A 27,805-nucleotide genomic window follows, 5' to 3' on the forward strand; every position below is an offset into this window, starting at 1 on the left:
ACTTAACTGTTGTGACAAATTGGCGTAGACTGGCGCAAGCATAGACTAGACCTACCTGACACCAGCTGCAGTAGGTGCCAGCTGAACCCTACCACACACAATTAAACTACAACGCAGGCACCCACTGGCGACTCCAGTGTGTACAGTAGTTGCCCAATGCTGAATGCAGGCTGCACATTGAAAATGTTCGGCCGTTTGAGTCATACTTTCTGTTGTTTACACTGACCAAAACTCTGGAGTCCAGGTGTTGGAAAATCCTGGGTTGTGTCTGGAATTTTGTTTACAGTATGAAACTAGTGTTAAAGATTTAGCAAGGAGTTATGTGATAGAGATCTCATATGATTTTAATCCGCAATATAAAATGCATTCTGTTGCAAAGTTATTAGTAACTCCTATGAATGAATAAACTTTATTTCTTCAACATCATTCTATTATGATTTTATTTTTATTAATTGCAGTCTGATTATGAAAGTGAGTCCAGATCTATCCAACAGTACCATTTCATTGGCTGGCCTGATTTTGGGATTCCTGACTATCCATATACCATGCTGTCTTTCATCAAACGTATACGACAGATGGTACCGAAGCCAACGTCCAACGGCGATATAGGACCACTCACAGTTCACTGCAGGTTAGTACAGTATCATCATTTCTTACCCCTTAGTTCACCATTCGTCTTTGTTTTTTGTCTATTGAAATCATCGTACTACAAAACAAAACGGCATAACTACCAACATAATTTTTGTGATAATCTTCAAATGGTAATAGACCTTGCCGGAGTGTCAGTCCAACTGAACAACCAGCACAGGGCCTGGATCCACAAACAAACTAGGCTTTCCACAAGTCTCTTATTTTTTATTATTTTTCTCATTCTGGACAGCGCCACCAATGAGAAGTTAATATAGATACGGAATAAGCGACTTGTAAAACACTGAATGCAGGTACCAGGATGCCAAAAAATGACGTAATCTTATATTCCGTATTTGGATAAATGGACGGACCGAAATAAACAAGTTCAACCAATCACAATGTTCACACGTTCAGAGCCACAAAACTGAGTCGCTCGTGTCGACAAGTTAGGCATGACTAAAAAATAGTCCTCCTTAATAAAACGTGATTTACAAAAATCAGCCTTGCATACGATATCCCACGTTGAATTTGATGTGGGAAATCGTACGCATGAATGATCCCTAATCCGAAAAAAGAACGCCAATTGAATTAGGTATGGCATGCGCTAAGTGCAATAAAGCGTGAGTAACCCATATTAGGGCCTGGAACCCAGGCTACAAACAAACGTGTTTGTGTACGTTTACAGTGTTGTTTTGGATGCTTTAGTAGCAATATCCACTGCTATTTCTGATCACTATCTCACATTAGTTTTTGTTTATGCTCACAGTAAAATTATTCTCAAATTTACATGTATTAATTCTTTTGATATTATTTGTATTCTACAAGACGATAATTAACATTTAATATATTTCTGCCAAAAGTGCTGGTGTTGGTCGAACAGGAACGTATATTGTGATTGACGCCATGTTGGATCAAATGGTAGCTGAGAAGCAAGTAGACATATACAACTTTGTATCCAAGATCAGAGGTCAAAGAAATCTTTTGGTTCAGTCACAGGTAAGAGTTCACACAGTTCCACTTTATTAGTAGGCCTATTGCTGAGCATTTGTTAGAGTAGTAGAGCAACATAAAAATTAAGAAGTGAAAAGCAACTTTTAACATAATACATGTTGTAATGTAAGATTTCTATTATGCAGCTTAACAGGTACTAATATAATAGCAGTATATTACAGTACGTAGAGTATAGGTTGTTTGAGAGGTCTAGCAAGGCACAGTGTGCTTATAGTCTAGGCATCCTTTGGGTCTTGCTTGGTTCTGAGGATTTTGAGAGTCTGGCAGTGTATATGTGTGTTTGGTGGGGTTAGATCTTATAGAATTCTAGACGGGCAAATAAGCCATCTCATAGTCTGAACCGTGATTGCCTTTAAAGTCAATCAACATAAACCTATGTTGTGTATATGTGGCATGTGTTTGTTTATGTCGGTTGACCTTGATATGAGCATGTGCAGATCAGACTACGAAATTATGATTGTATGATTGTATCTCATTAGTGTAGGTTGTAAATAATGGGTTTGCTAGGGTAGTGTCTTGTAAAGGGTCTGTCAAGGTAGATACTATTATTGTTTGTATGTTATTGACATTGATGTATCTTATGTTTAAGTATTATTTTATGGTGTTTTTTTTTAGGTCCAGTATGTTTTTATACATCAAGCACTTATGGAGGAGTACTTGTACAATCAATCAGAAATTGATGTAACCAGCATGCAACAGAAATGGTCTGATCTCATTTTAAAGCCATCAAATTCAGATTTCACAAACTTGGAACTGGAATTCAGGGTGAGACGTAAACAAAATTTTATTTCCTCCTAATCCGAAAGGAGAGTATAGTAATGTATTTTCTATTGCAGGTGATACCCAGTTGACATGAGACAAAATGCTGCATAGGACACCTGATATATCACATACTAATGAAGGAACTCCTGAGATATTTAGCATGCATCTGTGTACATGCAAGCAGAGTGCAGCTTATCTATCACTGTGGTGTCATGCTCATCTTGACTGTATGTGTATTATACCATTTTTTACGCAGCTCTCCCTACTCTTAATCCAGGTTAAATTTCACTCTGGTTAAGTCGATTAATAAGTACATAACATGTGTCACTTTTAACATTTGTCTTGTGTGAATTGTATATAAGCCTGCTTTGTTCCTTCAATTTTGTTTACTTTTTTCAGATGATTAAAAAAGTTAGAGGAACATTGTAATATTATATGATATTTCGCTGGTGATACCCCAGTAATCTCAATAGCACTCATTAAATAGACTGGCCCTTTAAAATCTCCAAATGCCTAAATCCATGGCGATAGATGAAAGTTGTATTAGATATGTACTGTATCCTGCGCTATTTCAATAATTTTGCTGATTGAGAATCTGCTTTTTTATTTTTCATGAAGCGAGTGACACAAATCCCAACTTCACATCTAACACAAAAGGATGGAACACTGGATCCTAACAAGATAAAAAATAGATTATTACAAGTGATACCATGTAAGTTACATAAATTTAGTAAATAAAATTTAGTTCATATAACATCTTCTATCCTCTAGGTAGCAAGTTACCTTTTTTTGTTTGAATGAAATTAATTTTTTTTATTGTTTATTGATTTTTTTAATTAATTTTTTCTTTTATTTGCAGTTAATTACAACCGAGTGAAACTGCAGCGGTTGATTGGCAAAGAACACTCCGACTACATAAATGCTTCCTATATTGATGTAAGTTCGAAGTAGTGTTGATTTTGGTAGTGGTGGTCTTTATTATTGTAGTGGTTCGTTGGTTATGTTAGTCGTTGTGTTAGAAATGGTAGTGGTGGTTGTTTCTTGTGGTATTGTTATTGGCAGTGTCGGTTACAGTATTGGTATTGGTTATGGTAGTGGTTGGTGTGGTTATGCTAGTAGTGGTGTTGATTATGGTAGTAATGATGTTGGTTATTGTAGTGGTGGTGTTGGTTATGAAAGTGGTTGTTTATTATAGTGTTGATTATGATAGTGGTGGTGTTAGAAATGGTATTGATTAAGGTACTGGTGGTTTATTTTTTTTTGGGTAGTGGTATTGGTGTTGGTTATTGTAGTGGTGGTTTTGATTATGATAGTTGTCATTTTGGTTTGTATTGGTGGTGTTGGCTTTGGTAATTGTGGTTTTGATTATGATAGTGGTCATTTTGGTTAGGGTATTGGTGGTTATAGTAGTGATGGTGCCGGTTATTTTAGTCGGTGTGTTAGTGATGGTAGTAGCGGTAGTGTTGATTATGATAGTGGTGGTGTTATTATTGGTATTGATGATGCTACGGTTTTTGTTACGGTAGTGGTATTGTTGTTGGTCATGGTAAAATAATGGATATCATGTGCTTATCTCCCAACAATAGGCACTCATGTAATTTTTTTTTTTTTATTTACCACAGGGCTACGAATACAAATCCATGTACATAGCCACACAAGGTCCAACCAAAGATACTATTGGAGATTTCTGGAGAATGGTTTGGGATGAACGAACATCTTGCATCATCATGATGACAGATTTAGAAGAAAATGGACAGGTATTTAAACATGTTTATATATTATTATACTGTATATATCATGATAATATGGTGAATTTTTGAAATACTTTTTGTGATAACATTCTTATTGTTGTTGGCTTTTAAATTAATTTTAAAAGATTGTTGTGTTATGTTTAATATAAAGGAGTTCATTGCAAAGTGAATCAACAGAAAATTAAAGCTGTATTTTCATAGGAAAAGAAGGGATAGTAAAAAATGACTTTCAAGCATAGTTGAGATTGAAGATAAATTACATTTATTTTACTTTATTTTAATTCACATTCGACAGCATTGAGGACCCCACTTACAGAATGGAATACATAAAACACATGACTGAAAAAACACTTACTCAAAATATTACCTAATTTTATACTTACAAATACTAAAATTATTAAGGAATATGTCAGTGGAATCTGCTGTTCAGCTATTTTTACCTTGATGTAAATCTTTGACGATAAAATGCCAAATTAAATTTCGTATTTATTATTTTCTTTTTTTCATTTTTTTTAACTAGGAGAGGTGTACAAAGTATTGGCCAGACGACAATACTCCAGTGGTACATGACACAATCGCAGTGCAAGTGAAAGAGCAACGGGAAGTAGAAGGAAGCGAATACATAGTCCGTGAATTTCAGGTCACAAACACAAAGGTAGAGAACAGTTCACTGGTATGTGTATCTCTTAGTTATCGTTCCCTGCCTCTCAATGCTTCAACCAAAACAGCTTCCTCTTAAGCCGGGCACACACTGCGTTGCACGACAGTCTTACAACTGTCGGCCGACAAATCCAACTCTGTTCCCTGTGAACGCTAGACAACACAACGCCATCTGTTTATTATGGCAGTCTGAATGAATCTTCATAAAAAATGATCCGTTGCGCGTGCATTGCGGCCTTGCATTCTCCACAGAAACTCATCGGCCGACAACCGTAGAATGCAGTGAGTGCCCGGCCTTATATACAATTGCTTTACGTTATCTTTGCAATAGCAATAACGGCATAGCTTAAAGCTGTACAAGGCAGGGTTCTGATAAACGCTAGGTTCTAGTTAGCGGAAATATATTCCGAGGTTTGTAGCTCTTTATAATATTACACTTGTCGAATAGTTGGCAATTCTTTTCCTGTCTTTTGGGGATATGATGTTGCAAACAAGTTTATGTATGTATTTCAACCTTGGCTTCTTAATAATTCAATTTACTAATATATATTAAAATCATATTTATACAGACATGTACAGTCAGAGACCAATAAAAGCAAAAAAATAAAACTGCAAAAAAAAAAAAAAAAAAAATCCTACTATTTGGAAATTGGAAACTACAGCTTGGATACACCATATGCAATATATGTTTTTTTTTTTTGTTCACAACTTACAGAGACTAAGTACAATATTTATTACACTGTAAATATTTTCGTTATTGTTAATATGTAATTTTTTTTTTTTTGACTGGCCAAAAGAATGAATTGAATTTTTTACAATCTTATCCTTTTATGTTTTTATTATATTTTAAATGTAATTAATGTTTTGGAATTAAAATTCTGAATATTGGTTTCATTACTGTTTTCAAATTATTTATATATTTTTATTTCATTCCTCTGATACACCATCAATAGACATATGTAAGTATATGCATCTGGCTGTAGAATTTGACCATAGCAAAGATCATAGCTTTGTATGAAACAATTTAAAAAAAAATTAGATTCAAAGTTCTTTCCCCCTTCAGTTTTACTGCCAGAGGTACCTTATTGCTTATAATATTACATTTTTAGACATTATTACAACACTATTGTTAAATCATTATCAGTAAGTTGTCCAGGTACCTCAGTGCTTTTGATAATTGCCTTTTAGAGCGTTATCAGAACATTTGAAATTAAGTGTATTTCCACTACCACATCACTGTCTATTAAAGCTACTGTTCATACGATTACAGCTAATAAGACTGCTGGTGCTGCTACTACTGTAGTTCCTTGAGTCTAAGCCCACCAAAACATGAAATTGAACTGATTTTTGCAGAGCATACCTAGGAAATCCACATTTTGGAAAACTTTTTTAACTTTATAAAGCTGGCAAAATTGAAAGGCAGATAAACAATACATGCCCAATTCAAAGCCAATCTTTCTCCTGAAAGTATTTATGTAAGCCTATCAGTTAAATAATACCCATAGCTTTTGCCCATTAATGTACTGGTATGCATAAACCATATAGAAAGTATGAGTGGGCTTAAACCCAAGGCACTATGGTAATACTAACACTGCTGCTAATTCTGCTACTGCTAATATAGAGGATCCTGTCTGTTGCCAGCCTGCCTGTTGCTACCTGGCATTGCCACCCAAATATTGCCATCCAACCGTTGCCACCCAGCAGTTGCCAAGGCAACTGACCATTTTAACCAAGTTCTTGCCACCAGCTTCACATCACAGTGACCTGGGTGGAAAGATGACTACACGATGACTATGCTACTACTACTACCACTTCTACACTACTACTACTATTACTACTACTATGATGCTCCTACTACTACTATATTGCTTAACTATTACACCTACTACTAAGCATTACTTTATACACTACTTAGAAGTACAGAATTCTTGTCTTCATTATTTTCATGTAAAGTTTTAGCTGTTTATACCACCTATAGACTTCATGAATATTATTCTTTGTACTGTTTCTGAATAGACCTTTTAGAATATAAAATTCCCACACTCTAGTATTATTCATTATATCAGGACAACTTTTTAGTACAGTATGTGTATCTAGTGGGTTTGAATGATTCTTTGCTGTGTTTCGCTGCTTTGCTGAGCACCCACTCATCATTTAGATTTATATCTTACAAACAGTTTGCTGTGATTGGCTACTTTGCGGTACTTACCCTCAATATTTAGACTTTATATGTGACTAACTCTTGCTGTGATATGTCTGCCTTGCCGTACTTACTCTCATCATTTAGACTTATATCTGACCGAATCTTGCTGTGATTGGCTGCTGTACTGTCCTTACCCCTTAGATTCATATTAATATAGGCAGACAGCTATGATAAAGATTTTTTGCTGCTTGCTAATCTCTCTAGGCACACGTCTCTAGAATCACCGAGACATAGTTATTAAGCAATTTAAATTTGAAGCTTCTACTAATAGTTTGTGCACTAGTAGAGCTTTTTTGTTAATGGTTGCACCATCAAGAAAACCAGGAGGGCATAGGATCCCTGTTGGAGTACCCGACAGGCCCTTTCCCCTCCCCCTCCCCCTTTCAAGGAAAGAGCTAATCATTTTGTTGGAGAACACTGCTTTAAAAAGCCTTTTTAGAGTTTGAGAGTGCTTTTCAAAGGCTTTAGACCTCTCTCAAGGACTTTAGTTCACTCTTCTTCGAGTCTCTGGCAGTGCCATTGTTTTTCATATTTTTCTATCTTGCCTGTTTTTTGAATCATTGTTTGTCCTTGTTGGTTGTGTCCTGATGGAATTACCAGCTTTTAGTAAATTTGAGGCAATACAAGCATCTCTTTGGATAGAATCACTATTTATATCAAATTTATTAATAGATAATGAATGATTATTTTGTTCTATTAAATCTGTACTTGAAAATACTTTGCACTATAATAATATAAAAAATAATAAGTGACCTTCCACTGGTACTTTGGAATTCAAAGCACACAGAAAGTTGTGCAGTTACGCTTAAAGTACTGGTAGGTAAAACTACAACTTACTAATATAAATAAATAAATAACTATATATATATATATAAGATGTGTACATACATATAATCTATAACCCTATTTCTATAGATATATTACACATACATTTTTATATATAGGACTGCATTGAAGTTCAACATAATTGTTAATAATTTAAACATTTTTACAGTTTATTTGAAATATGTTATTATTGTAATAAAATAAATTAAAATATGAAATGTATTGCTTAAGTATCATTTGTTAATTGGTATCTCTGCAATGTCTGAATAAATATTTTTTTAAATAAAAAAAATTCAAATATAGCTCATTAAATTTGTCTTTTCGATTGTTGTAAATATTATTGTTTGAATAATATTTCAAATACAATTATAAATATTATATCTGAACATTAATCAGAAAGATTCATTGCTCATGTACACAGTGATACAAATTTATCATCTATAAAGAAATAAATAATTTTAATCTTGATATTTGCTTCAACTATTAGACTATTCCATTTCTATTTAGGGTGGTGAGTCAAGGAGTGTATTTCAGTATCACTATGTTGGCTGGCCTCATTCAGGCGCTCCCAGCAGTGGGACAGGTCTAGTCGACTTGATCGGAAAGGTTCACAAGTATCAAGAATCGATCCACTCAACCTTTCCGATTGTTGTACATTGCAGGTTAGTATGATAATGATTATATTTTTTATATTCTGTATTATAACACACCTAAGTAGGTCCTTGTCATTTGACTGGTGGATTTTGTATCACGCGACACTGGTTATTTACACCACCTCATCAATCATCGACACATTTGTTGTTCCATTCATTTTGTCCCATTGCATGCCTCCACAACTTCTTCCTAGAGGTAAGTACAGGTGATGCGCACTATCTTCATATCTGCCTCTAAATGCTGGAACACGCTTCCAACACAATTATTTATAATTTTTCTGATTCCAAATTGTTCATGTCTTTTCAACTTCTTTATAATCCAGTGTCTAACTAGATTTTAGCTTTGATGGGATCCTCATAATGTAACGCCTAAATATTTACTTGTTTGTTTACACTGTCTAGTGGTGGAGCTGGGCGTACTGGTGTCTTTATAGCTCTCAGTATAATGCTTGAACGTGTCAAAGCAGAAGGAGTGATTGACGTCTTCCAAACAGTAAGGACGCTACGGCAGCAGCGCCCTCACATGGTTCAAACCTTTGTAAGTATTTTAAATATTATGACGATTTTTTTTGCTTGTTATAACAATATTAATTGTGAAAGGTGATTGCATTCATTCCTATGCTTCTGGATTTAAATGCAAGTTAGCTGTAAAAAATCTAATGTACATGAATCTTTAACAAAGTGGTAATTCGTTCATATAGATTAAGTAGATAAAGGAAATGAATCTATTTAACTCTAAATAGTACTCAAATTGTTTGTTTTTTTGCAATTTGTTATATATTATTCTTGGTAAGTACAATAAAACAGTATTATTGTACTTAACAATAATACAGTATTATTGGTAAATGCAATAATACTGTATACGTCTGATACAAAAATGATGATCATAATAATAGTTCAAATAGTAGCAAAGTGGTCACTTGCCAGCTCTTATGTACTGTGGGTTTTGAGATGTAATATTGTACAAATATTGACTGCTTATGAGGGGAATGGTGAAATCTATTGCCCCTCCGTGATGTGGAGACCATAGCCTACTATCTTCCCGAGGGTCTTTGGCCAATCTATCTCATCGTAGAGGCTGCATTCCCCTTTTATATTCATGCGTGTCATAAGTTACATAGCAACCTTAATGTGGGGTCTAGAGATTACAGCGCGACCGGGCAGAAAAGTGCTGTCATTAAAGGTGATAGTACATCATAGGAGTGATTTTTTAAGTTATTACCTGCTTTTTAATAAATGAGATGTCTGTATGTCTATGTATGTGGTATATAAAATGTGCTATCAAAGAAAGGTGCTAAATAAATGACAGAAAAATAAAATAGAAATATATTGATTTAATTTTGTTATCTTTCAGGAGCAATATGGCTTTTGTTATCATGCTGTTCGAGAGTATATGGATTCATTCGACCACTACGCCAACCTAAAATAGATGTCCAAAATTTTGGCTTCTTAGCTGTTGTGTGAATGTATCAGTAATTTATCATAGAGAAGGATAAAGCCAAATAAAGAATTTTTCTTATTTTTCTAGTTGATTTTCTTTCACAGCTTATAATAATGACCAAATTCTTTGATTTTGTTATGTTTTTCTTGTATACATTTTCATTTTTATTTTTCATAAATTTTGATATTTAAAAAAAAATTAAATATGATGGAATTTTTTCTATTATGTTGATATCTTATGAATATATACTAATATATTGTACTTTATTTTGTTGTATTTAGATTAGAGAGTGGAGTATTTCTGGTTTCATATAAAATGATTAAGACTATCTTAAATTTAAGGTTGTCTACTTAAATATTGAAAAGTAATTACCTCTATTTTTATATTTTTTTAACTTTTTAATCTGTTTTCCCATATGACATTGGAAGAATACATACCCATTTTGTGAGTTTTTCTAGTAATTTTGGGTAAATTGAATAAGGTCTATTTTCTCAAGAGTAGTCTCTATATGTCGGTGATATGGACCAGAGTGATATAATACCACTGGTAGTCTGTGTAATGGGACTTATATGGAAATAGGCCAATACGTGCTAATACATGTCCATATTTGTCCATTTAGCTTCGATACATTTTTTATTGCATTCATATATGGACCTTCTCCAGTATGATCTTACCAATTTCTTTGTATATCACGGCACATTTTATAAGAGAATTTCAGACTTTGATACTAAATTGATTAATTTTAACAGTTTTTTAATTATAATGAGCGAGAAGAGCTTGACTTCCTTTCATTAAATGAGAGGAGGAATTATTAGTTTTAAGGTAAAAATAATAATGTATGTATACTGTAGTATATAAAAGCTGTAAATCATGAGCGTTAGTGAGGATTTGGAATCTAAAACTCTGTTAACACTGTTGAGTGACAAAAAATCAGACATTTGTCAATATATGGGCATAGTAAGAATTTAACATGCCCGTATATGGGCGTGATATGACTTTATTAGTTCAAGTTCAAAAGAACATTTATTTCTCTAAAATTTTATAATAGAAAATGAAACATTTTCTTAAAAATATAATGCTGGTATATTGGCAAGATATGATTTTTATCGTGCCCATATATGGGCACGATATGGGATCATGCAAAAATTATGAGATAAACGTTATAGTACAGAGTACAGAGCTTTTCGAAAGTGATAACAAGTACGATTATATTGCATATTTATTTTTGGCTCACTACGGATGCAAACCAATTTAGCCAACTTGTGTAATATGTACAAGAACAGAGGATCTGGCCTGGCCCCTAAGGTCTGTTTTTTTGACATGAGCTAGGACAAACAAGTTCTGATTGCTCCTGTTTGACAGCAGTATATTTATTTTAATATCATAGGTTTAATCACAGCTTAATAATCAGTAATTCTCATAAAATCGAGATATAAATGGAGATCAGCTCATAATACACAAATATACTCTGACAGATAAAATTGGGGATTGGTTTCATAGCCTAAAATGATGACGTAACAGTATTTGTTATCTTTGTTGTGAGATTGCAAATCCTCTCTATAGATGAATTGGACATATTCGTATTTTATAAGAATTATGATATACTTATTTAGAAATTGAGATATATAAGTGATAATATATTATATTAACTAATTAGAGACTGATTTGTAGAAATGAATTTACATGCGCTGATAACCGGATAGAATGCATGAAATCTGGTGACAATATTTTGATTATAAATTATCTTAGTATCCTTTTGAACACATTAATTAACATTTTTATCACATAATCTGAGGATGTGCATTTTCAGCTATTTCTAACATTAAATAACATATTTTCTTGTGTTTTTTAAATAAAATATATGTTTTTTTTATCATATTTTTATTGTAATTACAATACATTCTCTGACAGCTTGAACTAGTGAGTACTGGAGTCAAACAAACCAAATTATAAACAGAATTTAATACTTTTAATTTTTTAAACTTAAAACTTTCAAATTTCATAAATTGACTAATTCAAGTAAAATCAGAAGAATTTAATTCTTACTGAAATATCCTACCCAGTCATGTACTGAGGTGTTAAAACAAAGAAACTTACGGTATTAATATTTATGTTGATTTTATAATCAAATATCTATGCAATTGTTAAAATGATATGTAATATAAGACCACATAAAGAGATACTGACTTTTTTTATTTTTTTTTTTTTGGTATACATATTTAAAATGTTAATTTGCCCAAATCTCTTATGAACCAATTTGAAATCATGTCATTTTGAAAATAGGAATGATGTTTTACCCTCCCTGATATTCAGTACGTTCCCGAATACTAGCAAGAAATCATGCAAGTGATTCGAGTGGGAATACTATTAGAATATTTTTTTAATAGTTCTCTGAATCTAACAGGGTAAATCTTACCTGCCATAACTAGGATTTCCATAGATTTAGAGGGGATTCTTTGTAATCTTCACAAAGTATTCACACAAGCACCTACAATTTGTATTTCTCCATGGTTAGGCATAATACAAATTCCTAACTGCCACTGAAATTAGTTTTTGCTTTGAAAATGAAGGAAGGATAATGAAACATCATCTTTGAATAACATCTAATAAAATTTGAACTATTCTTTCATGTTGCGACTTTTTAAATGCGACTTTTTAAAGAGATTAAAATCAATGTTTTGTCTTACAGGAAGCCTGTAATTTAGATTGCATATTATTTGCTCCTTTTTAGATATCGTATAGAGTATGTTTTATAAATAAATATATAAATATCAATTAACTATTATACCACTGTCTTTTTATTAACGAATATCATGTTTTAACAGCTTCTGAGGTTCACTACAAACTTTCTAGGTTGTAACGAGTAGAATTGTTTAAGTCTAAATAACTAACACTATACACAGTGCCTTACACGTACAGTAGTGTAAAGGGGATAAATATGATATATTTTCTTACTTAAGCGAACAGTAGGTGGTGTTGGACACGATTTATGTTGAGAGTAATATCCACGTTGTACAAGATCAAAGCAATAGAAATATGCGTCTCGTAGTCTTGTCTGTTTTAAAATGTGACAATTGAAGAAATGTCTGTGTCTAGCTTGTTCGTACATGTTCAACTTTCATGATTTTGTTTCAATAAATTGACGAGAGATCATTTTGTTTCGTTTTATTTATATTAGTTTCAAATGCACACTATCAAACTTTCTTCAGAAAACTGTTGTATGCCCATACATAGTCATCATGTGCCTATATATGGTCACGATGTGATGTTATCATTACCATATTTAGGCATGTTCCAGGTTTTTAATTAAATATAATTGGATAGTCTGGACAGGGGTTAACAGTGGGAAGGATGTCCAAAGACATAATTGTCATTGTTGGTTTCCCAGAACTACTTGGCCTGATGCAGTACATCCTACAGTCTATATAATGAAGCAAGGTATTTCAACAAATTGATATAATTATTATGAAAATCGATATCCCAATCCCAATAAGATGACTTGAATGGTATTGATTTAAACACTGAAAATATTGTAATATCGCACTGCCTTGCTCTCGATCTCGTTCTTCATCAACGTATAGGCATACTATCTAAATACAAAATATGAAGGATATTGTCTCAAAGGCTTATTGATACACTGAACTAAAATAGCAGTTTGGTTGATTTAGCCCACATTTCCGCATATAGGCCTATGCAAAAACGTCCGTTAATTGGCAAGCTCATTGACTGTAAGCAATATTATTATTATTATTATTATTTATTATTATTATGCGTGGGGTGGGCTGATGACAGTGTGGTTAGAAAGTGAGGAGTAAGTCGAGGGAATTGGTGATACAAGGCCATGGTTTACTATAGTTAATTCTTTTGTTCAGCAAATGTACAGTGGTGGTTTGGGGGACAAAATCTTTTTCTGCAGGAGATAACCACCCCTCCTCACGAACTACAGCCAATATCAAATTTCATGGCATGGCATCCTTTTCGCAATACCAGTGGCGGATCCAGGAATTCAAAGTAGAGGGTCAGAGGAAAGACTTTCAATCAGCGTGACCACTGCTTGGGTATTTACCCAAGATCTTGGGTATTTTGACTTGGTCTTGGGTTCTTGGGTATTCCGTTCAAATCCTTGGGTATTTATTTTTACTAAGAAAATTAATTATTTTTATCATAGAGGAAAAATTAAGAAGTAACAAAGTATATTTCAGTTCATTCAAGTAAGTAAAACTCAACGAAGTGCACATTATTCTTAATTGACTGTTAATTGCTATAAAAATGGGTTCAGAGTTGTTTATTTGTGATTTGCGTTGCCACTGATCTTGCCTAGTTAATGCATTGCATAATAAAAACTTGATCACTGGTCTACACTGATAACACTGGCCGACTGAGGGCGTATTTTTCTATCCGTATTATCACCTCATGAATATTAATTTTAATAATTAACACAAACAATTACAATAAAAATGGTTCATAAATTGAACTAAAAGGGAAACTATACATGCGAAAAACACATATTTTTCAAATTTTAATGCATTTTCAGGAAGCTTGGATAATTTTGGGCAATTTTTGCTGAATCTTGGGTAATTTCGACCCAGTCATTGGGTATATCAAAAATTGTGAATGGTCACGCTGCTGCTTTCAATGACAGGCAGTAGCGCCGAGAGGTTGGAGCTTACGGGACAAGTGCCCTGCGACCGAAAGGGGCCCGGGATGTTAGGTAAAAAAATAGAATAAATAAATAAAAATGTTTAAACGTATACATTCATCTAGTATCATTCATGTGCTTTTCCAACGAGACATAAATAAATGTTGATCATTTATTGATGAAAGCTCGTAATTAATTAATCGCTTCTAATTATTTTTCATAATTTATGTTTATAATGTATCAAATATTATATCTTTGCGTTAATTGATAATTATCTAAGTCTTGACCCTGGACATCAGCCTACAAAGTTAGAAATACGAATAGACCTAATAGAAATTCGGTTGTCAAATAAATACTGAATTAATATATTAAACCAGTGGTGGATTGTGGGGGGGGGGGGGTCCTAGCAATCCACCCACCCCACCCCCTAATTTTTTTTTAATTTAACAAAAATTGAGAAAAAAAGGAAAATTCTCCTCAAATTTTAAGTCTAGAGTGCCATTTCCGGCCGTCCAGAGGTACCATAGTCATAAATGTATGACTCGACATCTAATCTGTGAAAGTCCTTCTCTGGGTCCCCTCTATTTCAAATTAATGGATTTGCCACTGTAAAATTTGATATGTTATGAATCTTTTCAGCTCTACGTTTCAATAAGGATAGCTTTTGCTTTTCATGTTTCCATACATTATTTTTCATGACCTGGTGAAAGAGCACTCTATAATCGATTAAATTAGTCCTCTAATCCGTTAAAAGGCCATAGCCACCTTGAATCTTGGCTAGGCGACCCCCAGCCAATGGGCCCGGGCAAAGCTGCCCCGCCGGGGGCCACGCCCGGCTCTCGGCGCCGCCCTGCTGACAGGATCCACCCCTCAGCCCCATCATGGTTGAAGCTGAGGTAAGAAAAATTATGATTGTGCCAACTCTAGATGGCCGGAAATGGCATTCTCAGACTTATAAGCCTATATAATTTTCTTGTTTTTTTTTGTTTTTTTTTAAATAATTAATTAAGATTGAAAGAAAATATGGTACGTTCACAATATGATCTAGGCCTATATTATCCAAAATAAACTGTCGTTATAAAAATGATTTAAAATTAAAAGCCTATAGCCCGTTATATTAATTGTTGATTGGATAGAAAATGTACAAACCTAATACTCTTTTATATGTATTAACTCACAATGCAAGTACTGTAAAATAAAATAGAAACCTACTGAAACCGGTATTAAACGTTGGGGGATATAATTTTACTGTCCATTAAAAACGTTTTTTGTTTAAAAATTTGGTCAACTTTCTTAAATTTTATTATTTATTTTAAATAGAATACAGCAGATCTAAGAAATGGGGAGACATGGCCAGCAAAATTGAAAGACGTAGACCTTCAATTTTAACTACAAACAAGATCAAATAAATTAGATAACATTTGTTTTTGTTTTATTACGCCACTGGGTGGCCTCTTTACGCGCACGTGATGCTTATATATAAAGCGCTGTAAATAAAGCTTACACGATACATACAGTAACAGCTGTAGTCGATGTATCAATCGACTGCATTATAATAATTATACAAATGTATTGAATTATAATTAATTAGATACGGCGAACCTCTGGCAAACCCACGAACGAACCATTATGATAGGCCGAATTTACGGTGTGTGACGTAATTTGCATAAATTATTTTACAATACTGTACAAAATGAAAGCAGCATGAGAGCCATACTCACACACGACGTAAACATAACAAGAGTGTTTAAACGCAATGGAGACCAATGACCTGTGTCTCGTGTTTAAAATATGTTGTTTAAGAGTGCTGTAGTATTGTATTATCAGTGTTTTTCACTCGAGTATTAATGGAAGTCTTTCAGGAGATTCAGACCTTAAACCTGGTCTTTCAACACTGTTTGAATTCGTAAACCTAGCCTTAGACGGTAAGAATAATAGTTTCTAAACGTAGTCGACTTGTACGTAGGCCTATGTGTAGTCTATATAGGCCCTACATTACATTTGCTTGACCTGGGAGGGGAGGCTAAGGCTAGTAAGGGGCTTACTACTTCTTCCTAGGCCTAGGACCTGCACTACTAACAAAACACATGATTGAGACCCTGCTTGAAATAGGGCCTAAGCCACCAAATCCGATTAGTAACATGCCTAGCTGCTGCATAAGTCGCTGGACTGTTAGACTATTAAAATGGGTTGGCCTAGATGGGTATTCGGCCAAGATAGCCCTACAAACAATGATTCAGTAGTCTCTGCATGGCTTGCAATAAATAATAGACGTTTCCATTGTTTTGGATTTCCATACCAAATTCACGTACATTTTTCCACTTTATTTACCTTAGTATTATACGGCAAATCATGAATCACAACACAATGTTTTATTACTGTATTTGATTGAATAAACCAGCAATAATACTTTATGTCAACAAAATGCCAAAAATAATTCTTTTTAGAATTTAGGGAACAATCTTCAATAATAATATAACTTTTGTTATAGCTATTACTAGGACTATACTAAAAATAGATAAAGGAATCTCCAAATTAAAGCAGCTGTTTAAAATTCTGGTTTGTTTTTTTTCTTCTGTTGTTTAGCAGGAACCTTTGTGGCAAATTCAATGCAACTGATGGCTTCGGTAGCAGACTACATGTGCGTTATGCTTCGTATACTTACTCGTACCACTACGTCTTCCACATTTATACTCCTATTTTTGTTTGTTTGTGTTTTCTTAATGATCTCTGTCATGGATTCAGACATTCCATTCACTGGTATCAATTCTGTTGTCGATACCTCGTCCATGGTTTTACCAGACTACCAAAATGTTAAAGCTTATGTTGACACAACGTGGAATGTTCAGAAGTTCAGTGACATTTTCTCGCAGGCAACATCATGCAAACGCAATATCCTGTTGCTGGTGCTTGTGACATCAGCTCCTGAGAACTTTGAAATACGAGCTAGTATACGCAAGACATGGGCCTCTGTCTCGGACAAAGGCAGCACTTCATCGCAAGTGGTTTTCCTGCTTGGAAAGACGTATCATCCAGCGACGCAGGTATTACTTGAAGATGAGGTTCAACGCCATGATGATATCCTTCAGGGTAATTTTATAGACTCCTACAGGAATTTAACACTAAAAGTACAAAACGGATTCTTGTGGGCCGCAAAGGTCTGCCAACCTCGGTTTATTTTAAAAACTGATGATGATTGTTTTGTAAATATTAAATTAATGACGCATTACTTATTGAACCATAACACCATAAAAAGCAAACTGTATGCAGGAAATCGCATGAAAACTTTAGATGTAATTCGACGGAATGATAGTAAGTGGCGAGTATCGAACAATCTATATCCACGTCATGAATACCCACCATACGCTAGTGGAACAGGGTACCTACTGTCTGGTGATGTTCTTCAGAGGATGGTAAAAGCTGCCAAACATATTAAGCCGTTTCCAGTTGAGGATGCGTACACAGGTGTAATTGCAGAATATCTAGGCATACCGCTGATAGACTCTGGCCGATTCACGCTGTTCAATGCCAATTGGAACACATGCAATTATCGTTACCTATTCGTTATTCATCGCGTCTCACCTGAGCAACAGTTTGTTTGTCAAAACCACTCAATAGAAAGTGAGGTGAAGTGTGCTGATCAAAAAGAAATCACAAGGTGGGATTGAAATTACCTGTAAGATTCTATTTATTTTTGAAAAAGGTACAATAGATTTGATGCAGAATACATGAAAATACATTATAACCATACAGAATGTCATTATGATATAACAAAATTTAACGGTACATATATTGTATATTTTAAAGTGCCATTTATTTGAAATCATGATACACAAATTCCATCATTATCAAGTTTAACATGTTGACTGCCAGACTTTTTGAAATTTTATCTAGTCATCATTAAAGTGGTGTGTTTAATAAATTGGCTGAAAAATATTAGTGGACGAGTAAACTCTACGCTGGCAATGGGACAGTATTTTTTATTGCCTCTGCAAAGTGCGAGTTTTCTCGTCTACTTTTTGCATGAGTTGGTATAAGTTCAGAGAGTGCCCCCACTCGTGCAATCGAGTGTACTGCCTGCAACATATCACAACAAACATATATACATTATTTTTACATTGTCGTCTAGCTGTTATGTCTGTGGTTCTACATTGTATAACAATGAAGTAATAAACGCTAGAATGCTACCCCAATTTTGACGAGTATAGTCGTCCCAAGTGCCCTCAGCGGCAGCCTGTGGGATGAGTATACTCGTTGCTGGCAGCAAATATGTTAAAGAGCATAATGGATTAATCAGTAATCAGAATCTTCTTTAACTTTAAACCATAAGGGTGGGGATTGGCACTTTGTCCACATTGCATTTCTATGCAGGACTATAGTGGGTACCTGGTGCAGTAGGTTTGAATGCACCCTGATTACAATCTACAACATTATAGAATACTCCCACAGTGAGTTCAGTATGTGTATGATTCCGTAGGCATTACTTTATTGTCTGCAAAAAAATGTGATGGGGCCTTATCTGCTGTTACAATGCACTAATTAAGAACAGATTTTGTACTATTATTAACAGTATCTCTTGCTCTATCTGAAATGAATAACCTTCTAAAATCAATAAAATTTTTCAATATAAATATATAAATATATATCAAGATATAAATTGTGATATTTTTGAAAATTTTCTGATGGTTGTTTTGAGCATAATCTGTCAAAATAGGAAATTTTCAATATCTTGACCTACCTTAACCACAGAAACCACTGTTGAAGGTGGAAGTAGTTTTACTTAAGTAGAAAATAATTGCTTTAATGTTCCAATTTAACCTGAATTAGGGCATAATTTACTAGCTACTGTTTTTATTAGCTTTTTTAACAATCACATTATTGTGTACAAATATAAATAACTAGATGTGTTATATGTTCAGTTTAAATGCTTTCAATTATTACTTCATTATTTGTTATTCCATCCAACTGAATTGTTGATGTACTGATAGTCTTTCATTCTTCATGTCTCTTCATATCTTAGTTAACATAAACTTTCTCTAGTGAACAAAATTATAAAATAGTCTGCAAAAGCACATACAGTAGTACAACTCATGGTCATTTTACTGTGCAAGTTTACAGTATTTTTCTATGAAGTTGATCCATAACATTTACCGTAAATAGAGAAAATTTACCAAATTTTTTTATTACATTTTTTAACTAAACAGAATTCAGTACACATTTACATAACAATTTAAATGTTTATATTATAATAACCTGAACTTGTACTTTACAACTGTAAGTACTTTCTTACAAAGTGACTTTGGAATTATGCATCTTTTTTAACAGTACTTTCACAATCTGTGCTTTTTTATTTTAAAACTTATCATGTCATGAAAGTAAGTTTGGAAAAATAAAACATATGTAAAGGGTAAAAGTCTCCAGGGAAATGTTGTGTAACGAATGGCTTTTGTTTAACAACCTTGAACGTAGTATGAACCTGCATGAGTCTAACATGAGCGTGCCGACTGGCTTGTCTATATATCATTCCCATGTTAAACTTCTGCGTTCTCAATCAGACATGTTTGATAGAAGTATGTAGGCAGAGGCTTGGATTTACATTAACTTGGTAATTGTTGGTGCATTCAGAATAAATATACAAAAATATAAAAGTACATGAGAAAATGTTTATCAAATCAAATTTTATAGTTTGGACAAGGTTTAGTCTTTCTGCAGTTGCTATGACATCATTATTGTCAGTAATAGGTTATGTTGTACACTTTAATAATACAGTAGATACAGTACATAGTTGATTTTTATTATATTATGGAGATATTATTAAAATGTACTTTCAAGAACTTTGTGGTTAGTTTATTCTGTATTGCACCAATAAATAAATTTATAAAATTATACACAATGCTGAAATTGACTAAGTAACCAATGCTTCACCACAACCAAAATATAGCTCCCAATAAATATTTAGGTTTAAACCATCAGAATTCCCTGGTAACCAGCGTTGCTCAACTCTGCTTGATCATTTTCCCTTTACTTGCATTTATTTATTGGTCAGTAAGATTTAACATGCAATGACTGAACATAACCTGACCATAATGTCAAAGGTTACAGCTGATAACCTGTTATTGAACTTATTGTTGTAATTCAGGCCCATTAAACAACTACTGTAACAGTGGACTAGATCTAACCATCACCTTTGGGCAACTAAATCAATGAGTAGTACAGTTTTAAAATTAAACCCTTTCAGGTTATCATAAAAGAAAACTATATCAGAAAATAGTACCCTTATTTAACTATAACGCCTGTAGCGGACATTGTGTTTATTTTACTAGTTTGGTTTATTTATAATTTGATAAATTGTCTACATTTTGTTTTTAAATTTGTCTTAAAAAGTCAAAGGTTGCACCATGATAAAGAGCAATGTGCAAGCTTATCTGTCTCTGGCTGTACTTAAAATCTCCAGGGTATGGTAAAATAGAAATATAGAGGTCAAAGGTAAAAATAATTTTTTAGCATGGATCAAGCCTTACTGTACTGGCTTGTGCCATTTACCGATACAGTTTTGCTTCCTCCTTAGTAAGGAAAGCTACTTGGAAAAAATAACTGTTAATGCCCTTGAATCTGGTGCATGGATGAAAGTTTCCTTGCACCATAGGCTGTGAAAGTATAGTTGGTCTATCGCCTAGACATTGTAATACTGTACTGTATTTAATTTATATTTTTATTAAATGATTTTATAAATTTCATGACAGTAGTGGGAACACTGAAAATAGGTTTATCTTAATATTTTTAATTCACATTGTTGCCTCGATCAAAAGTAATTGTGCATGAAGATAATTGTAATACAGAATGTTAAAACCTATTTTAAAACTACTACTGGTATTTGTTTAATTATTATTTATTATTATTATTGTTTCTCAACAAAGTCAGCATAGCAGATATTTGACATGCATGCTTTCCAGTAGTAAAATCCCTAATTCCCTGAAGCCATTGCATATTAAATCCATAATAAATGGGATTAGTACTATTTTAATACGCAATTTATTGTTCTGTATACATACAGTAGTCTTCAATTAATAAAATAATACTTGCATGGATTATTGTATTTCAAATTGGCCCATCCTTTTGATGATTTTTGTAACCAGGATGAGCGATCAATTAGTAAGCATTACTTCATTGTGCCTAAGTGCTTTATGAGCTGCAACAGCGTACATTTAGCCAAGTCATTATAGTACAAATTCATAACATTACAGTATGGTGAATGGTCTAATGAGTTGACCACTCCTACAATTGCTGAACTGTGATTGGCCGATTGTTTCTAAGTTAATCAGATATGGTCAGATAAGTTCCTTCTCTTACTTGTCTAAGAAACTTAGGTTTCATCATAGTATCCAAGTTGTGTAGCCTTCTTGTACTCAATTTGAACATGACTCAAAAGTCATGAAAATTAATTCTTAAGTGACTAAATATTTGAACATAAATTAGTAAATGCATTGTATCAGTCTTAAACTTTTTTCAATTTAAACCTTAAGGTAGTAGACTAGATGAAATTTTTCCAAGTATTCTGCGATCTTGATTATTAATGTCCACCATGCATTAAGTTATGTTACAAAAAAGGCGAGGAAAAATATGTTAACCATATTATCATTTGAATAATGTATTTGCAAATGAAAAATAATCAGGGGCCTTTAAATTAAGTTTCAGCATGCTGATTGGTTATGATTCTCTTCTTTCACCTCCAATTTCCAGCCCATTATGTTCTTCCTCTTACATTAATCTTCCAACCATTTCTCCATAAACCATTTTCAACCAACATCCCAAACAGTGTGTCCAATCAATTTCATATCACCATGTGGTTTGGTGACTTAAAATCCATTACGTTTAGTACTAAAATAATTAACATATGGTATCTTGCAGTACAATATGTATCAATAATATTTTATCAATGCAATTTTGGAAAAATTCATATTAGAAAAAATATTAACTCTGAACAGTGAAAAGTCGTAGGTTTGTACATTAGATACTCTAAATGAGGCATCAAGTGTGAATTAATTAACGCATGTATATAATTATTCAAAATGTAATTCAATCTCTCATTATTTACCAGGGGTGGCGCCAGCGGGGAGACAGTTGGCCCACCCGTCGGTGAGAAAAAGCATGATTCGTCTGGGAGAAAAAAAAGTCTTTAAAACCCTTAAATTGTCAAAATTGTTTGGGGCTTCGCCCCCCCCTTTCCCCAGACCACCCCTCCTCGGGCAAATCCTGGTGCCATCCCTGTTATTTACTGTACAAATAATGCATTTTTTTTACATTTCACAATCCAATAATTTTGTAAGAATTTTATTGCAAACTGTTATTAACATTTAGGTAAAATGAATCATTATTTTGTACGGTAAATAATGGGCAATTGTTAAATACTGAATTGCTGTAAGGAAATAATGAATTACAATTTGACCTCGCATTAGCTGAAGGAACACCTAATACTAATGCGTATTCCAGTTTTCGTACTGAGAGTTTGTTTTGCCCTCTCTTTTTTTCTGTCAGTCTGAATTGCTTTACAAATAGCCACAGGGACATAAGGGAAACAAGTATTTGTATAGTAACGCTCTTGAAGCAATTTTGTCTGGTATTATGGTGGTAGGGATTAACTAGAAGTGTACAGGTACTCAGCTTTCCATTCTTGAAGTAGAATGATTTCATTTGCTGGTATCTGAAATCTAACAAATCTGTCATGATAAAATTTAATTGTCAGCTACAATAAGCATAAAGAAAACCTTAAAGAATATTAATGGGTGGAAGAATTTAGTATATTCTTTATCTTTTTGTTTGGTAATTATGTTTTTGTTTTCGATTAATGCTAAATGTACTGTACCTCAATTTTTTAATTAGATATGCTTTTGATTACTATAGTTTTTGAATTACATGCTGTTGTTCATATTAAGATTATAGATTATTAATTTTACACCTTAAATTTGATTGAAATGAATTATCACCTGTATGAATAATTATATTACTAATGAACTATTAATTAAAATTGCCATTAGAAATGAATTATATGTACTCTGATCATTTAAAAATAATTGTAGTTATGAGTATTTATCATGATTATAATTATTGTAATATTTTTATAATGAAATCAATACTTTGGTACTTTTCAGAAGTGTTGAAAGCTATCAAAGTGTATTGATTGCTTCAGAGGTTTTGATTTCATCTCAACAACTATCTTATTATTTAGCCAATGACAACAATGCAAAGAAAGTAATTTTATATTTGAAGTTGTTGAGTAGACATCGTCACTATGAATGATATAACAAACATTATGATTAGGTTTGTGATTTTAATCATTGAATATGAATTCAAAGGAATAGAGTGTGATGGTTTACAAACATTGGTATATGGTGGTAAGCATGGTCTATCATTATTAGTTATTCATTGTGTATATTTTATTGTCATTTGACATGTAAATTTACTTTTATCATTTACTAAATTTTGTTTGATACTGTAAATATAAATTAAGCTTAAGTGTGTGAATTAATAGTTATACAATATATGAAAACAAAGCCTTATTAAAATATTTTTTATTATATAATTCAGCTTCTATAAATCAGGATTACTGTTATTACATTACAATGCATACTTTATTATGATATACTGTATATAATTATGTTTGGATACTGTACTGTACCTCATTTATTTTTAGACCTGCATAAACAACTTTATTAACTTTAAGGAATGTTAATGTAGTTTCAAGGAATTTGAAATCATGGGAACAGGGGAGTTTTGCAGTTCAAATGTTTCTAAGAGTGTACTTTATTTTGAAGTTAAGGATTTTATAGCCAAATGTGGGGATTAGCACAGTAGACTGCATCTATAAGAGGATGAACATCCCCACCCCCTTCTAAAAAATTTGTGCGTCTTATGTGTCCTCAGTAAAAATTTGCTGAGCGAAAATATTACACAGAAGTAGTGAAAAATCACCTCATGCCTCAAGCTGGCACTCCCATACTTTCTCATCAACAACCTTCTCCATGATAATACTCCTATACGTCACTACTCTAACCTTAAACCCTTTTTCCTTGTACCGGATCCACTTTTGGGATCCCCTATGGGATGATTCGCAGAGAGAGTCATTTTTTATGAAAAGTTTGTGACTAAAATAATAATACAGGATATGATGTGTGTTATTCATCCTCTTGTCAGTTTGTGGATTTATGAATGCTAAAAATATATTAAACTTTATAAGTTGCTGATAAATCCTATAGGTTAACCTTGCAGCAACAGCAGACACTGAAGGATACATTTTCTATTATCTGATAGCATATCTGATCAGACTGCAGTAGGGAAACATCTGGCTGGAAGCAGACAACCTACATGTAAAGTTGTCTGTCAATCACAGACTATCAGAGTTTTCAGTCTTTGACTTTGTTTTTCTGACGCTTTTCAGTACACCCATTAACAAAATCAATGCATCTTATGGAACGGGTCGCCTTGTATCTGGGTTTTTCTTTTGTTGGTACTGTGATAACTTTTTATCAGGGACACTTAATTTAAATTATTATATTTTATTGGTAATATTAAAGTTATTGTTATTCATTTTAAATGCTTTTTAAATGTTTTCATTAGGCTCATATAAATACTATTCCAACTGTACAATTCACTTCCAATTATATAATTTCACATAATATTCCATTATGTTCCTCAGATCACATTGTAAATATAGATTAGTATACATGACTGACGATAAGATGTTGAGTACATTTGATGTCTCAATGGAGATGTATTCCATAATGTAAAGTTACAATCATGTTTGTCTTCCACCATACTCAATGCAAAACCATACGACTATAAATATTTCAACTCAAATAGAGGGTACAAGCTATAAATGTTGGCATGTTTATGGCTATGCGATTTGTAAGGTCTGTTTTAGTGAATTATGATATATAGTATAGTAGTTTGTAGTGAACAGGTATCTTTAACGTGGTGACCTTGTTTAAATGAGGTCTCATGCTATAAAGCAATTGTATGCTGGTCTGCCTTGTGCCATATTCTCAAAAGTAGGCCAAGTCCAAGTTATTATATCATGTCATATGTACAGTACATGCATAAGAGGCTTGTCACATGGTAAACCCATGATGTATAATTCTGTAATCTACAGTTGTTCCTTTCATTTATAATTGTCTTTCTATTTAAAATGATATAACATAGCAAAGAATAATTGCCTATAATGCAAATTATAACAATTAGACAGGATTAATTGCAAAAAATAGACACTCAGATTTTGTAATCCAATAAATAAGATTAAAAACAGATATTAATTTTGTCAATCACATAGTGAAGCAAAGCTTAGACAATAGCCTTCAAAGGGTTGATTGCGGTTTCAAAGATTTGTAGTTTCAAAGGTTTAGTATAAAATTTAAGTTTTTGTTATCTGAGCCCCAAGGAATAACAATGTCCCCACATTGATTGGGTATCCAGTAAAAGGAAAGGTTTCTAATTCTAATTAAAAATTGCTCTGTTTTTTGAGAAATTGTTAATACACATTGTATATTTTAATGGCCTAAGAAATATTTTTAGTGTCTTGAATTGAAGAATTTAATTTAATTTAAATTTATAGGAAAATAATGTGTCTATAGATAATAATATCCTTATCAAAAATATCTGGAGTTGGGAATGAATGTTAAAAGAATATGCTGCAACATTTATATACGGTAATATAGAAATGATACTTTTAACTTTTATTTGTCTAAATTGCTAGGCTAATATTGTTGCTTAAAATGGTAATGTGTGTATACCTGTATGCATTCTTCAAACATTAATGTACTGCGCAGTTATGCATTATGCACAAGAAATGCAATTTACTAAGAGAGATAACAAAAAAAACGAATTTGTTGCATTGTTGTTAAGAAACATCCATAGTTTGCTGTGAGTGCTGAACCAGCAAAATGTAAAATATGTCAAAAGAAATCATGGAAATAAAATTAGAAAATGCATGAAATTATGATTTCCTGTGTTCATTTGAGTATTTGTATTAATTTAGCATTACAATGTTCAATTTTCTATAAAACCAACAAACAAGATGTTCTTTTCTCACATTTTGTGACGGGCTCTGGGAAAACCCACTGTTTGTCGCAATTTCTAATATCGCACAAGTACCCAAAAGGGTTGAGAATCAAAATTTTCAGGTCTAATTTTATAAAAGAACATATTGAAGAAAATTTGTGCAAAATACCAATCACTAAATGTAACTGTAAATATATTAAAGTTATTTTTAAAATACGAATCTTATTAAACTATTGATTTTTGAGTCTTTGAAAGCTGTTTTCTCAAAATCTACATGGCTGATATCCAATTAATTGAATATTCATAACTTTGCTAATAGTAATACTCAACCAATTCCTAGTAAATAGACACTGTTTTAAAGAATTCATGCAGAACCTAAATATACAAAAAAAAAATTATTTTTAATTTTTCCTAACATCTGGTTTTGCCAGAGCCGATCACATTTAATGATCACAAAACAAATTGAAACAATTTTTTTTAACTTAAATCGTTAGCTGTCTGCAAGTTTTAATCTTACAATTCATATTCATTTACAACAAACTTCAATTATTATAATAGTCACTTAATTTTAATGATGTCTCAATACAAGTATTATATCAATTCAAATGTTATAGGAGCTAATTCAATATAAGCAATACCTATCGTTTACATATTACATTGGATATAATGTACTTCATGAAAAATATAAATTCATAATTATCCATATACAATAATGCTGCATAGTAGACTTGCTGATTATGAAACTGAACACACTGTAGGCCTATGCTTCCAGATTGGCAAAAGTTTACTTCAATTAAGTTTATTTGTTTTTACCCTGTCCATTTCTTGGCTTGGCTGGACTTGCGAATTATTTTAATCTGTATGAAAGATGAACTGGTTTGCGTGTTTTTAATGATTTTATCATGGACCTATTATGATTTTATACCATATGGGGCTATAGATCAACTCTTGTATGCACAAGCAATCTAGTCCGGCAGCTTAGCAGATGGATGTGGACGTTCCGGACAAAAGCACCAATTTTTTTTACATGCTTCTTATGGTCATAGCATTCAATTTTTGGTAGGAACCACCTCATCCGAGGTCATTATGGCGGCCATCTTGGATTTCAAAATGGCCGCCTAATAAAACCTATGTTTATCTATATCTTCGCTTCTAAACCACTTGGAATTATAATTCTAA

General features: G+C 32.9%; 2 protein-coding genes across 8 annotated transcripts in view; both read left to right on the forward strand.

Annotated features, from left to right (window-relative positions):
• Positions 1 to 13,089, forward strand: part of LOC117116976 (receptor-type tyrosine-protein phosphatase epsilon-like) — a 51,084-nt gene extending 37,995 nt beyond the window's left edge. For 4 of the 6 annotated variants that reach the window (XM_033261137.1, XM_033261138.1, XM_033261141.1 and 1 more), the window contains 10 exons: positions 459 to 631; positions 1,491 to 1,626; positions 2,257 to 2,406; positions 3,022 to 3,115; positions 3,263 to 3,339; positions 4,026 to 4,160; positions 4,675 to 4,827; positions 8,350 to 8,504; positions 8,898 to 9,033; positions 9,850 to 13,089. In XM_033261137.1, the coding sequence (XP_033117028.1) occupies positions 459 to 631; positions 1,491 to 1,626; positions 2,257 to 2,406; positions 3,022 to 3,115; positions 3,263 to 3,339; positions 4,026 to 4,160; positions 4,675 to 4,827; positions 8,350 to 8,504; positions 8,898 to 9,033; positions 9,850 to 9,924 (1,284 nt within the window). In that variant the 3' untranslated portion in view covers positions 9,925 to 13,089. Of the gene's footprint in view, positions 1 to 458; positions 632 to 1,490; positions 1,627 to 2,256; positions 2,407 to 3,021; positions 3,116 to 3,262; positions 3,340 to 4,025; positions 4,161 to 4,674; positions 4,828 to 5,767; positions 5,774 to 8,349; positions 8,505 to 8,897; positions 9,034 to 9,849 lie in introns of all 6 variants that reach the window. The other 2 variants (XM_033261139.1, XM_033261140.1) reach the window with 2 other exon arrangements.
• A 3,185-nt stretch (positions 13,090 to 16,274) lies between these two features.
• On the forward strand, positions 16,275 to 26,561 carry LOC117117032 (beta-1,3-galactosyltransferase 1-like). Of its 2 annotated transcripts, none has more exons than XM_033261209.1 (2): positions 16,275 to 16,500; positions 17,162 to 26,561. In XM_033261209.1, the coding sequence occupies exon 2, from the start codon at positions 17,185 to 17,187 to the stop codon at positions 18,241 to 18,243; it is 1,059 nt and encodes a 352-aa protein (XP_033117100.1). In that variant the 5' UTR covers positions 16,275 to 16,500; positions 17,162 to 17,184; the 3' UTR covers positions 18,244 to 26,561. The 2 variants fall into 2 exon arrangements, with proteins under 2 accessions (XP_033117100.1, XP_033117102.1); XM_033261211.1 differs by having other exon boundaries at positions 17,165 to 26,561.
• Positions 26,562 to 27,805: the final 1,244 nt, after the last annotated feature.

The sequence above is a fragment of the Anneissia japonica genome, unplaced genomic scaffold (assembly GCF_011630105.1).
Source record: "Anneissia japonica isolate Jap-2015-1 unplaced genomic scaffold, ASM1163010v1 scaffold287720_len810639_cov167, whole genome shotgun sequence".
Taxonomy (NCBI): domain Eukaryota; kingdom Metazoa; phylum Echinodermata; class Crinoidea; order Comatulida; family Comatulidae; genus Anneissia; species Anneissia japonica.